This window comes from Formica exsecta, unplaced genomic scaffold (genome assembly GCF_003651465.1).
Source record: "Formica exsecta isolate Colony F162 unplaced genomic scaffold, ASM365146v1 scaffold363, whole genome shotgun sequence".
In the NCBI taxonomy this organism is placed as follows: domain Eukaryota; kingdom Metazoa; phylum Arthropoda; class Insecta; order Hymenoptera; family Formicidae; genus Formica; species Formica exsecta.
Genome location: NW_021850877.1, coordinates 663,096 through 674,846, shown reverse-complemented (window position 1 = coordinate 674,846; position 11,751 = coordinate 663,096). Strand labels below are relative to the sequence as shown.

General features: G+C 38.7%; 2 protein-coding genes across 3 annotated transcripts in view; both read right to left on the bottom strand.

The window, feature by feature from the left end:
• The window catches only part of LOC115238938 (protein draper), a 21,556-nt gene extending 10,721 nt beyond the window's left edge, over positions 1–10,835 (bottom strand). For both annotated transcript variants that reach the window (XM_029813142.1, XM_029813143.1), the window contains exons 1-6: positions 9,953–10,835; positions 1,348–1,591; positions 1,070–1,196; positions 757–925; positions 121–289; positions 1–9 (exon numbers count right to left, since the gene is read on the bottom strand). In XM_029813142.1, coding sequence (XP_029669002.1) covers positions 1–9; positions 121–289; positions 757–925; positions 1,070–1,196; positions 1,348–1,469 — 596 coding nt within the window. In that variant the 5' untranslated portion in view covers positions 1,470–1,591; positions 9,953–10,835. The remainder of the gene's footprint in view (positions 10–120; positions 290–756; positions 926–1,069; positions 1,197–1,347; positions 1,592–9,952) is intronic.
• A 3-nt stretch (positions 10,836–10,838) lies between these two features.
• The window catches only part of LOC115238939 (polycomb group RING finger protein 3), a 1,985-nt gene continuing 1,072 nt past the window's right edge, over positions 10,839–11,751 (bottom strand). The window contains exons 4-6 of the mRNA XM_029813144.1: positions 11,618–11,751; positions 11,397–11,540; positions 10,839–11,320 (exon numbers count right to left, since the gene is read on the bottom strand). Of these exons, the coding sequence (XP_029669004.1) occupies positions 11,189–11,320; positions 11,397–11,540; positions 11,618–11,751 (410 nt within the window). The 3' untranslated portion in view covers positions 10,839–11,188. The remainder of the gene's footprint in view (positions 11,321–11,396; positions 11,541–11,617) is intronic.

Genomic DNA, 11,751 nt, shown 5'->3' with positions numbered 1-11,751 from the left:
CAACGGCATGCCTCGTGTCCATACTGTCCATACCGGTTGGGAAGACACTTCTGATCGCAGTACACGCCGGTCCAGCCCCTCGTGCACATGCATTTACCGTCAAATGTGGCCTCGGTGCATTCCTCGGCGCAATCCTGTCCATACCGGTTGGGAAGACACTTCTGATCGCAGTACACGCCGGTCCAGCCCCTCGTGCACATGCATTTACCGTCAAACGGGTCGCATGTGGCCTCGTTCTGACACTTGCAATCCATCTCGCAATCTCTGCCCCATTTACCCAACGGGCACTCTGTTCATACAGAAAAGTTATAAATAAATCACCTCGTGTTTATGCCGCTTGAACTAACTTTTCATCCTCGTTGGCGTACGAAATAGTGCGTTATTATCTCTTCGACGGTCTTTTTAAATAATTCTCGAATATAAATATAATATAATAAAATAATATTTCGATAAAAATAGCTAATATTGTTTTCTCAAACGTAATGAAATTATATTCTTTGACATTTGTAATTTGAAATTTTCCAAAATGTATGCTAGATGTCTAAAATTTCCTAATGTTCCTTACAAAATATGCTAATATTTTTCTTTTCTTGCGTAAAGTATAATTTTGTAAAGATAAGATTTAATTGTCTTGATATTATTACACGATACTCTATTTATTCGAGTGTGTTCAATCGTGAACGGAGCATATATTAAGCATATATTAAGCAAGAAATGTGGAATGCGCTATCATTATCAAACGAAGACTGCACTTACTGAAGTCGCACAACGGCCCGCCATATCCCGATTCACACTTGCAGATATCAGGGGCGATACAAGTACCGTGGCGGCAATCCTCGGAACAGACTGGAATGCAACGGTCTCCGTTCGTGGTTTGCGTATAGCCTTTGCAGCATTCCTCTACGGGTTTTTGTTTCACCAGTTCCTACAAGAAGCGGGCGTAATAAACATTACGAACGACGTTCATCGACATTCGAGCGATATTTAAAAAAGTCAAATCTTTCTCTTTCTCTCTCTTTGAATCAGATCTCGTTAAAATTTAAAAAGTTCTTCTTGAAAAATAGCGCACCTGTTCCTTGTAGACCGTTCTGTAAACAACTTTGTACTTGGAACATCTCGGTGGGAAACTGAAGCACCACGTATTCTCTCGCACGGTGTAAGGTTTCTGTTCGGATACTTTCACCGTTATCGTGTACCTAAAAAGAAATCGTACATTCCATAGATTTTTCTAAGCGATAACTGTCGGCTGGGACTCGTGCACTTAACGAATTGAACGAATCTTCGGTACGCTTGCACCGAGCGCGCGTGCATTCAGCGAATTAATTATTCAAGAATTAATATACTTACGTTTCTTGTCGGGTGCATATATTCGGTCCTTCGAGAGCCGCTGTTATTCCCATCAAGATAATCAAGGCAGCGACCGCGGTCAACTGACAGACCGCGGACCTCGCTCCAGCTGATCGATACATGACTTTGAACTTGGCGATCAAAACTCTGACCTTATCGTCGTCTCATCGCATTATCGCGCTACTTTCTTTTGCGTTCGTTCGCTCGCGCTCTGGAAAAAGAATCCGTTGACCCGTTTCTCGATCTGAAAGTAAAATGCGCCACGTTACAACGCCGCGCTGGCGTGTCGCAACAATGCGATTTACTTTGCGAATTATTACGCGAACAATCGCAAAATGCACGAACACTGCATACCTAACCAGACACGAAAGGACGCAATTATGCATTTTATTGAGCTTTATAATGCGGTTTCTGTCGCGATTCCCATCAGGAAATCTTGTCTACTCGACTTTATACTCTGCACTCTGTTTGTCATGAATCACGATCGATACTGGCGAGGCCGTATCACAAAAGTGTCTAGTTGCAGATCTTAATTTAACATAAACAAATCGGCGTATATCAAGTTGCGATAGTTCGAACGCTATCGTTCTATGCAACCTTACTCCGTTCCTTCGATAAGACGCGATTGTTCTATTAATTCGCGCGAAATATATTCGCCGTATTTTTTCGTGTGGCTTCGTAAAATTATTGTCATAAATTATTGCGACGAAGGATTTTCTATAAGAGAGTCCTCGAGAGAGCGCCGTAATTTTATCGAACGAGGATGCGTGTCGATATTGCAACGGGTTGCGAAGAAAATTTCCCTCGGAATATCAATGAGCAGTGTTGATCGACGAACATTCGATGGGGATTTCGCGAGGTTTTCCGGGCGAAATTTCAGTCGCGTGCTCATACGACCGGAAATGAGTGCTCTCGCGTAAAATACATGAATCAGAAGCTACACACGTGTCGAACATACGGTTTGCTTCGCGTTTTTATCATGACGTGACTCGTGCTATGATTCACGTTGCGAATCAGCCGGCATGCTTGAATGGCGACTAAAAGTGCTGTAATATTAAATCGACGATAATGCTCCAAGACGAATCCGATCGCGTTCGACCTTATTAAAGGTTTGGCCTAAATAGATTTTTTTTTTTTTTTTTACTCGTGCTACTCGATTTTAATACCTCGTAAGGATCTGTCTCGTCTTAGAAAATTATAGGATTTCTATCTAATTTATTAAAATATATATTCTCTTTCAAATATTTTTTTTTTTTTTTTTTTGTCAATTCGAAAGAGTCGGAAAACGATATGAGTAAAAGAGCGACGCATGAAATAAAAGACTTTCTTTTATCACCATTGTTTGATAATCATGTATATATCATGTTTAACATTGTGTATACACGTTTTATCAAAGCCACCATAATCAAGTTATTAAACACCATTGATCAAGTTATTAAACATGAGACAAAATTCGACGCTGCTTGAAGAATCGTCTGAAAGTTGATATCGAGAAAATTTTTATCACCGGATATAGTGTCTCGCGGTGTAGGGAGTATTACCATTACATTCTGCGATAATCAATCCTCGTACTATCGGAGATTTCTATTCCAATAATTAATCTAAGTTCCAAATAAAATGAAACATACTTCACAGAAAGAGGATTGTACGCGCGCTCTGATTTTTCTGGAACGCATCCGGAAGAACGCGGTTTTTCTCAGAGGGTGAAGAAACGCGGCATGTGACACGGGTTCACTCCTTTGTGCGTATAAAACTCCGGGCATCGGTATAATTATTGTCGCAACAGGCGGACAAAACACGTGTATGTTAACTCGAGTCTTTCATAACTGTACGTGACCAACGTACAGTTACGCGTTCGTGAGTGAGACCGGCAAGAAAAGAGGTGAACGTAACGCGATTGTTCCGAGTCAAACGAGACATATGAGAAGAGTTGTATGTAGTATAGTACGTACACATGCACGCGTACATACGTGAATTCACAAAATCCCTCTAATGACGAGTATAATAGCGGACGGCCAGTGTTAGACACGAGCGATCGCACGAGTCTAAAATAACAGTACGCGATGATGAAACGCGCTTTTATTCGCTTTTATTTGCTCCTGTTATTTATGTTTTTTTTTTTCAGGTGAAAAAAGTCTCATAAAAATAAACTTCTCATCTTCTTTATTTTTATTTCAATTTAATATAGTACTATTATATTTGCACAGATTTATTCCACCAACATGTTGTTATTTTTATTCTATTTTTTATAGTCGTATGTGTGTGTGAAAAGAAATAAAAAATCTATAGTAGCCATAGAAAAATTCGTGTTATTGATTATTTGATGTTTTTTTAGAACTGATAACTATTCGCAGATTTTGTAAATTTTGTCATTTCGATACCCTGAAAAAAAAAAAAACTGACGATGTTCCGTTTATACATGGAAAAAAATATATTACTAGGAAAGAGAGAATTTTCGGTAAATGCAACTGATGTGTTTGTAGCTTCGAATATTTCTCCGAACACAATCGAACAGGATTAAGGGACCGATCCGCCATTTTTATACAGCCGAATTCCAGCAGGCGTATGTGCGTGTTTCGTTCTACCACGATCGAAGGGGGACTCGACCCTTCAACTTGGCGCGACCCCGTATAAGGGGAGAATTAATTCGTTTACGTAGAAAAAAAGAGTCCAGGGACTTTGTGGTGTAGGTGTGAGCGTGTGTGCGGACACGAGTCACAGGATGTGGGGCGAGTTCGCGATAAAATGATGCATCTCGAACTTCGTTCGCGGGATGTGTGTGTATCAGTCTCTCCTCGGTTGTACGCGGACAAAGGATGCAGGGACGATTATGGGCGTCAACCTACGAGGATGCGACAACGGAAACTGTTAAGGCGATAAGCAACGAAAAAAAACATCTATGAAATAGGAGTATCGTATTAGAGTCGTACAAATCGTATCAAGAAAGAAAGATGAGATAAAAAAACATATTCGGTTGTTGCACAGAATCGGTTAGACGTAAACAATCTCGTAGGAGGTGAAAATGTTTGATGTGTATTTGTTTCGAATTTTAATAACAGCTACGAGAAAAATAAAGTTTTAAATAACACGAATATTTATGTAAACAATACTATATTATACATTTTTTATTCCTAAATTCGATGATAAAAGAATATAAATGAGAAAAACGCTCTGGACGAATCTATAAAATAATAGTACTTATTGCATTGAAATTGAAACTATGTAAAAACAAGAAGATAGATATGCGATAAGAAATATATTCAATCATCTGTAGAGTCGCTTATGCGAAAAGTTTTGTAGAGAATTAAATCTGTTTCTTTTTCAAACTCTGCGAATAGTTATTAAATATTTATATAAATTTTATAAAAAAATATCAAATATTCAATAGCCGGTATTCATAGCCCGTTCTTATATTTCAGATCATCTCAAGTACAGTCTTAAGATGCTATGCGGCCATTTCATTGGTTGAATGGGATCTTAAAACAACCCAAGATCTTAAGATGATCTTAAATATAAGAACTGACTAATATCAATACCAGCCAATAACTCGAATTTTTCTATGGTTACTATTGATCTTTTATTTCTTTCGACTCGATTATAAAAAAATAGAATAAAAATACCAATACGTTGGATAAATTTTTAAAGAAACAATAGCATTATATTAAATTGAAATAAAAAAAGAAACATATTCAATTGTTTTTGCTTATTCGAAGAATCTTGTAGAAAGCAAAATCTGCAAATATTAATTCCGAGAAATTTTTATAACATACGAGTTTCTATCGACGGGTTCGAGTTACAGCTCCTAGTTTTCTATTCTTCCTAGATTCAACTCTATCTAGATGATTTCCACTTCACGAGTCAAAAGATTATTCCAACTTTTTATCATTCATTTCCCGCTCAAAAGTTTACTGTCATTTGATGATTTCGGCATCTCTTGTGAAATAATATTGACAATTGGCCGATGAACCTTGATCAATCAATTTATCTTTACGTTATCTGTGACCGCACTTTATAATATGTATAACGACGCTATCGTTATCACTAGCATTTATTTCTGGCGCGATTATATGATTGACGCGAGAAAATTCAACGTACTGATGAACGCGAAGCAGAGATACTAGTTCGCATTCGCACGGTGTAATTAACGCTAAATGCAACCCCATCTGATCCCGTCTGACACAAATCTGTCTCGTATATAAATTTAATGTGTGTCGGAGATATGCGTTCGCGAAATCGCCGTACGCTGACATTTCGTATTGAATGCGTGATGAGGATGCGCGATGTTAGCGATGGACCGTCACATCGGTGACTATACGGTCGATATGGCGACAGATTAGATAAATGATATATACACATAGATATACGCGTGCATTTCGCTATTCATTATCGTCGTTCACGGCTCGTTGCGTACGAAATAATACGCACGAATCGGAGTTTAGAGAGCGAGAAACACGAATCGTCACGGCTCTGTAGCCGTCTCGTCGAATAAGTTTAAATCGAAAAGGATGCCGCGAAAACTGAAAATTCTGCCCGTTGGTTCGTACTTGGAAAAGAATTTGGCTACGGCACACTTTCCATCGTTACGTTAATAAGGCGAAAACGAAATTATGCAACGGACTTGCATCGTGTTAAGATTTATGATCGATCTCGCTATAGAACATAAACGAAAGACTGCCGAACTACATAATCCACTTTCGGAATTAATAGCAAAACACTAGGATCACTTATGTAATTTAATGTTATCTAACAATTAATTACACACACAAGCCATCTTCGAGAAGTATAACAAAAGATCGACGCATGAAGCAGATTTTTTTTCATCATGGTTGACAGTCGTACATATCGTGCACTTAATATCGTGTATATATATGCTTTACCAAAGCTGTCATCTTATACCTCGATCAAGTTATTAAACACGAGCACGAGATAAAATTCGGTACTGTTTGAAGGATCGTATAAAAATCAATACCGGAAAAAAATTTTTATCATTCGCGTCGAATTGCGATACGTAGTTCGAAATGCAATAACACGCGACAATGCGCCTTTTATTTCTTTCCTCTGTCAATAGAAAAAAAGTCCATGTTTTATATTTACATAAATACATTCGTAAATATAAATGCGTTTTGTTCGAAACGCGATAAAGGAGGAATTCTGCGGGCAAATTGCGTGCACGTAGCAACCCTCCGTGGTTGAATGAATCGGCTTTTTCTTACGTAATAACGGAGTATTGCAACAGTGAAAGTCACGCATCGCAACCGGCAAAGGTAACGCTGTCACAAACAGGTGCAGATCATGGTACACATTTTTAAATGTGAGAAAAAATTATATACGATATATATCTTTATATTTTTATGTGCGTGTGTGTGCACATAATGCGTGCACGCAAAGACGGGAGATCGCGTTGAAAAGAATAATCTTCCAAAGGCCTACTTTTTCCGAAAGACCTATTTCTCTATCATACAATATCAGAGCGCCGATGACGATAATAGAGAATGGATAATCAACATATACGTCATGTTTGTCAATTAGAACGCAAATACATGCACGAAAGAGGTGGATTAATTATGGATGATTCGATTATCAAAGCGCTTCATCGAAGTTCTTTTCGCTTCACGTAATTCGTGGGCATAGAACGTGAAATGAAAATTGTTCTATATCAAATGTTCCTAGGCAGCGATTTGCAACAGCTATCACGAGTTATACACGAAAGCTATCTGACTCGTCGCGAATTATTATTAGAAAAGAAGAGCCACGTGATTCTCTGTTTTCGCGTATTGATCGGTTCAATCCTTTCCGCTTCTAATATCCCTTTGAACGATCTAAAATGCACGGAGTTCAAATTACATTTCGTAATAAACGAAGCATTTATATTACATATACGGTCGTCCGTGAACTTTGACAGAGAAACTCTTGACAAATAAACGTGATCTCTCGAGTCAAACAAGTAAAAACTCGGCACTAAATGTGGCGTTGAGAATACAGAGAAAAGAGGAACAACCTGGAACAACCTTTAGAATTTTAAAATTTCAGAAATGGGGTGCTAACTTCACGCAGGTGTGCCAAGAGTATTTATATATATATATATATATATATCTTGTTTATACATCTCATTCTCCCATTCATGTTCGCGAGAGAGACGTCTGCATTCATTCTACTTAGTTTGTAGCCACATGCTGGTAGAATAGCTCCCTTCTCTGTCCACAACTTCCTTTCCCCTCGCGCTCTCACGACCCCTTCTCTCTCTCTCTCGTGTCCCTATTTTCCCCTCTCTCCCTCTCTTTAATAATGTGGTGTAGCATTTATGACGACCGCAGAGCAACATGTTCTTTTACGATCCCGTACTCCCGTCATGCGCGCACATTCATGGAAGGATTGTCAGCATCTCACGAAGATACCTTGAGATACCTTCGATTTTCGCGACAGAGTTGAATAAATGGGACGCGCATTGACGATGAAACATTCCTTTGTCTTAGACTTGTCATTGTTCCGTGCTACCTTCGTCGTGTCATTGATGCACAATTTTAATTCACGCAACAATAACGGCGTCGGTCAAAAGATTATCGATAGTTGAATCATCGTTGGATGCTACGTTAACGCGAAGTCTGCGGTCAGAAAAAAAAAAAAGAGAGGTATTCGAATAAACAGATATAAACTCTGCATAGATAGCAAAAAATAATATATAAATGACTCATCGCTCGGTACACACAGTAGCCCGGAAGGAGATGATCAACGACTAATCTACCAACATACAATATTTGAACCGACGACGTTATCGTCGCTTTTCGACACGCGCGTAATCATTCAATCTGTACAGTAAAGTCATATCAACGGAAACGCGATGTTATTGGAGGGAGAACTTCGATCAAATTAAACATTTTTTTTACGTAACGAGAACGGAATTGCAACATTCTGCATTTTGCACGAGCACATGCATTAGATTAATTTCTATGCTCGTCTTGTACGTGATAGTCACGAGTTTCCTTCCCGGAAAAAAACAAAAAAAAACAAAAACACCTGCAATACACGGTTGGTTATTGTTGTGACAACTGATTCTATCGAGGAAGCATGATCACTCGATAACGTTGACGCGGCGCATTTTCTTTATATTATTCATTTTTCAAATTCGCTGCATAAAGAAGAATAGAGGTTCTCGCGAACTTCCGAAAAAGATTTCGTGTATACGCAGAGATAAAAATAGACGTGATTATATTGGCGGGGCATCGAAAATAGTCTGCACGAGTTTCCTTCCCGGAAAAAAACAAAAAAAAACAAAAACACCTGCAATACACGGTTGGTTATTGTTGTGACAACTGATTCTATCGAGGAAGCATGATCACTCGATAACGTTGACGCGGCGCATTTTCTTTATATTATTCATTTTTCAAATTCGCTGCATAAAGAAGAATAGAGATTCTCGCGAACTTCCGAAAAAGATTTCGTGCGTGTATACGCAGAGATAAAAATAGACGTGATTATATTGGCGGGGCATCGAAAATAGTCTGCGCGCGCCGAGACTCACCACGAGGAATCTGTACACGTACTTTGCAACGCGTTTGCGACGCGCGTACGGTACGGACGAGATGCGGACAGCGCGAAGATCCCGCAAAGTCTGCGCGTCTCAGGTAAGGACCGAGCGAAGCGGACCGATGTAACGGGCACGTACGGCAAGAGAAGGATCGAGAGAAAACCGGTCGAGGCGCACGACCGAATTTTTACGGCCGACGATACTCCGGAGAATAAATGCGCTTCTCCGTCACGGAATAATCACGCTCGCGCTCATGCATACCGGAGCTAAAGACTTTGTTCAAGAGCGTATGTGTGATAGAGAGCGTGTTATTTGAAAATAATCTTTAAGTATCGATAATTACCACGTGATGGAATGCCTAAAATGAATGAAATATATTTGTATTATTAATTTATATTAAAATTTCAAAGATCAAAATAAACGGCGAATTTAAACATCAGATTTCAGATAATGCGTGCGTCACGATTCGTTCATTAATCGCTGACCAAAATCGTAATTAGCGAGTCGACTATAAATATACTTTTCAAGCTATTAATTTATATATGCGTCATTAATTACGCACACGAATATACTTTCTCCGATACACTAAATCATATACGGCTATTGCACATTCACATCGTTATGTCTACACGGTCGAAATGAGCGAAATAAAAGCTAGACCGCCAGCTGTGTAAAGCTCCTCGTTAAACGGACTGGCAAACATATATTGTGAAGTAAAGAAATTGTCGCGAAATTTAAACCAGCGCTTCCTCATCGCGATAGTTGACACCGATAAACGCGATACCAACGCGAATCTCGCACGAACAATTAGAGCGAAGCGTAGCGAAAGACGCGAGTGAGAATTCACCGCATTTCTCATCTTATCTACGACAAGTAATTTATTCGAATGACCTTCGTCGATAGATCGTCGATAGATCGAGCAATGAGTTTGTGAGATGTCTTGCATAATGCAAATCTTGTTTCTCCTCTATTTCTTCGCGTATCTCATTCCCTCTTACGTTGACACAATACGTTCTCAATACCTGCACGTGTGATTTTTTTTTAAATATGAGTTAAATAAATAAATAAATAATATCTAACTTGTGATGGTTGATCGCTGCGTGGAACTCTCTTTAGATTCAACGATGTCTGCCCACTGGTCAATTACGGCGATACTCAGGCGAGACGCGGCTCTTCCATCCGCTGGGAACAGATCGGCGCACGTTGTTTTTATTGCTCCGACATTGCGGCAAAGTTGCGCGTAGTGAATTATAATCGTAGAGGAATCGCGCACATCGAAAAATTCAATCTTACTCACTTTCTCATGATAACGCACCGCGTGCGAGATACGCAACGGTAACTACACGACAGAGAGAACGTAATAAGGTCGCGCGTGAGAAACGTCAAGGTACACGTCGAGACGCCACGGCGTCTTTCATTCAACTGAAGTAAACCGAAAAGAAGGCATCCGGCCGGTTCCGCTGTTAATGCGTTTCTCCCTCTCAATCGCCCCGCTCTTTCCAGAGAATAAAGCCAGACCGGAGAGGGCGCGCGCATGCGCTTTTAAAAAAGAGCGCGAGCTCGCGGCGCGTTATTTCGCTACATAATATTACATATTTGCAATATTGTTTCTTATAAATGTCCAATGAATCGATACATTACAATCATTGCATATACTGCTACCGAGATATACTGTACAAAACATATTTATTTAATAATTTATAGAGATGCGCACATATACACATTGTACAATGTACAAGCTCTAGTATTCTTGCGATGCCGCTACTCGGCAAATTTTGTGTGCTCGATTTTCTCTAATATTTATATACAATCACATCGGTTTTTTTTTTCAACCCTTAGAAACCGGATGAATTTTTTGACAATCTTTTCACTCTTTGAACTATGAAACGTGTGCCAAAATGATGTTGAACTAGGAATTTAAAGAAACTGGGACTAGTTTCAGCTAACTCAATTAGAGCCAAAAAATCTCTAAGAATAAATGAAGATTTTAAGCTATAAATAACTCGTAATTCGGTATGGTAAAGATTGATCGTATGACAAAAACAATCTTTGATTATTAATAACAGCATCCATCGATATTCATAATGGAGAGAGAATGCTGCTATTATTAATATCAAATAACACATCTCCAAATCGATATATCATTCTGCTTTGAATAATCTAAATCATCTTACTAAAACTCGGCACAAACGCTGGGCAGATAAATATAGAAATAAATACTATGATAGTTAAGATAGGAATATAACTAGAAAATTGTACAAATGTAGGGGCAGATTTTGCGTGATCTTTTTTTTGTATATCTCGAATGTAGAAAGATTAATCTTGCATATCTATGTGCGATCTATATTGTAACCTCAAAGGTGGGTCCCGGAACCTCCATCTCGTCACATAAACAAACTTCAATGTATGGTCCTTACCTAATAACTCGTTATTGCACAAAATATCAATCTATCGAAAAATAAAGACAAATTAATGAAAATAATAATAATAATATGCTTCTATGATATCCATCAAATATACTTACATCCCTATATTTTTCCATCCCGCTCAAAACTTTCTTAGCGATAAACTTTTTCATATGTGTTATTGTAGCCTGAGCTGAACATCTGATAAATCTTCTTTTTAAAGTTTTCAAACTAGCATTCATACATTCCAAGCATACATTAACCTGAAATTTTGACAAATTGGTTATAAAGTTCCAAACAAATATTCTATTTCTGTATATATACGCACTGTTATAACTACCTGTTCATCAGTACGATGATAATCCGATTCTGCATGCGCGTCCGCATTGGCCCTTTCTTCTTCAACTTCACCAGCATTAGGTAATATGTCTTTGGGACAGGCCAAACCTCTGGCTCTGTAAAAGTCTCTTTCCC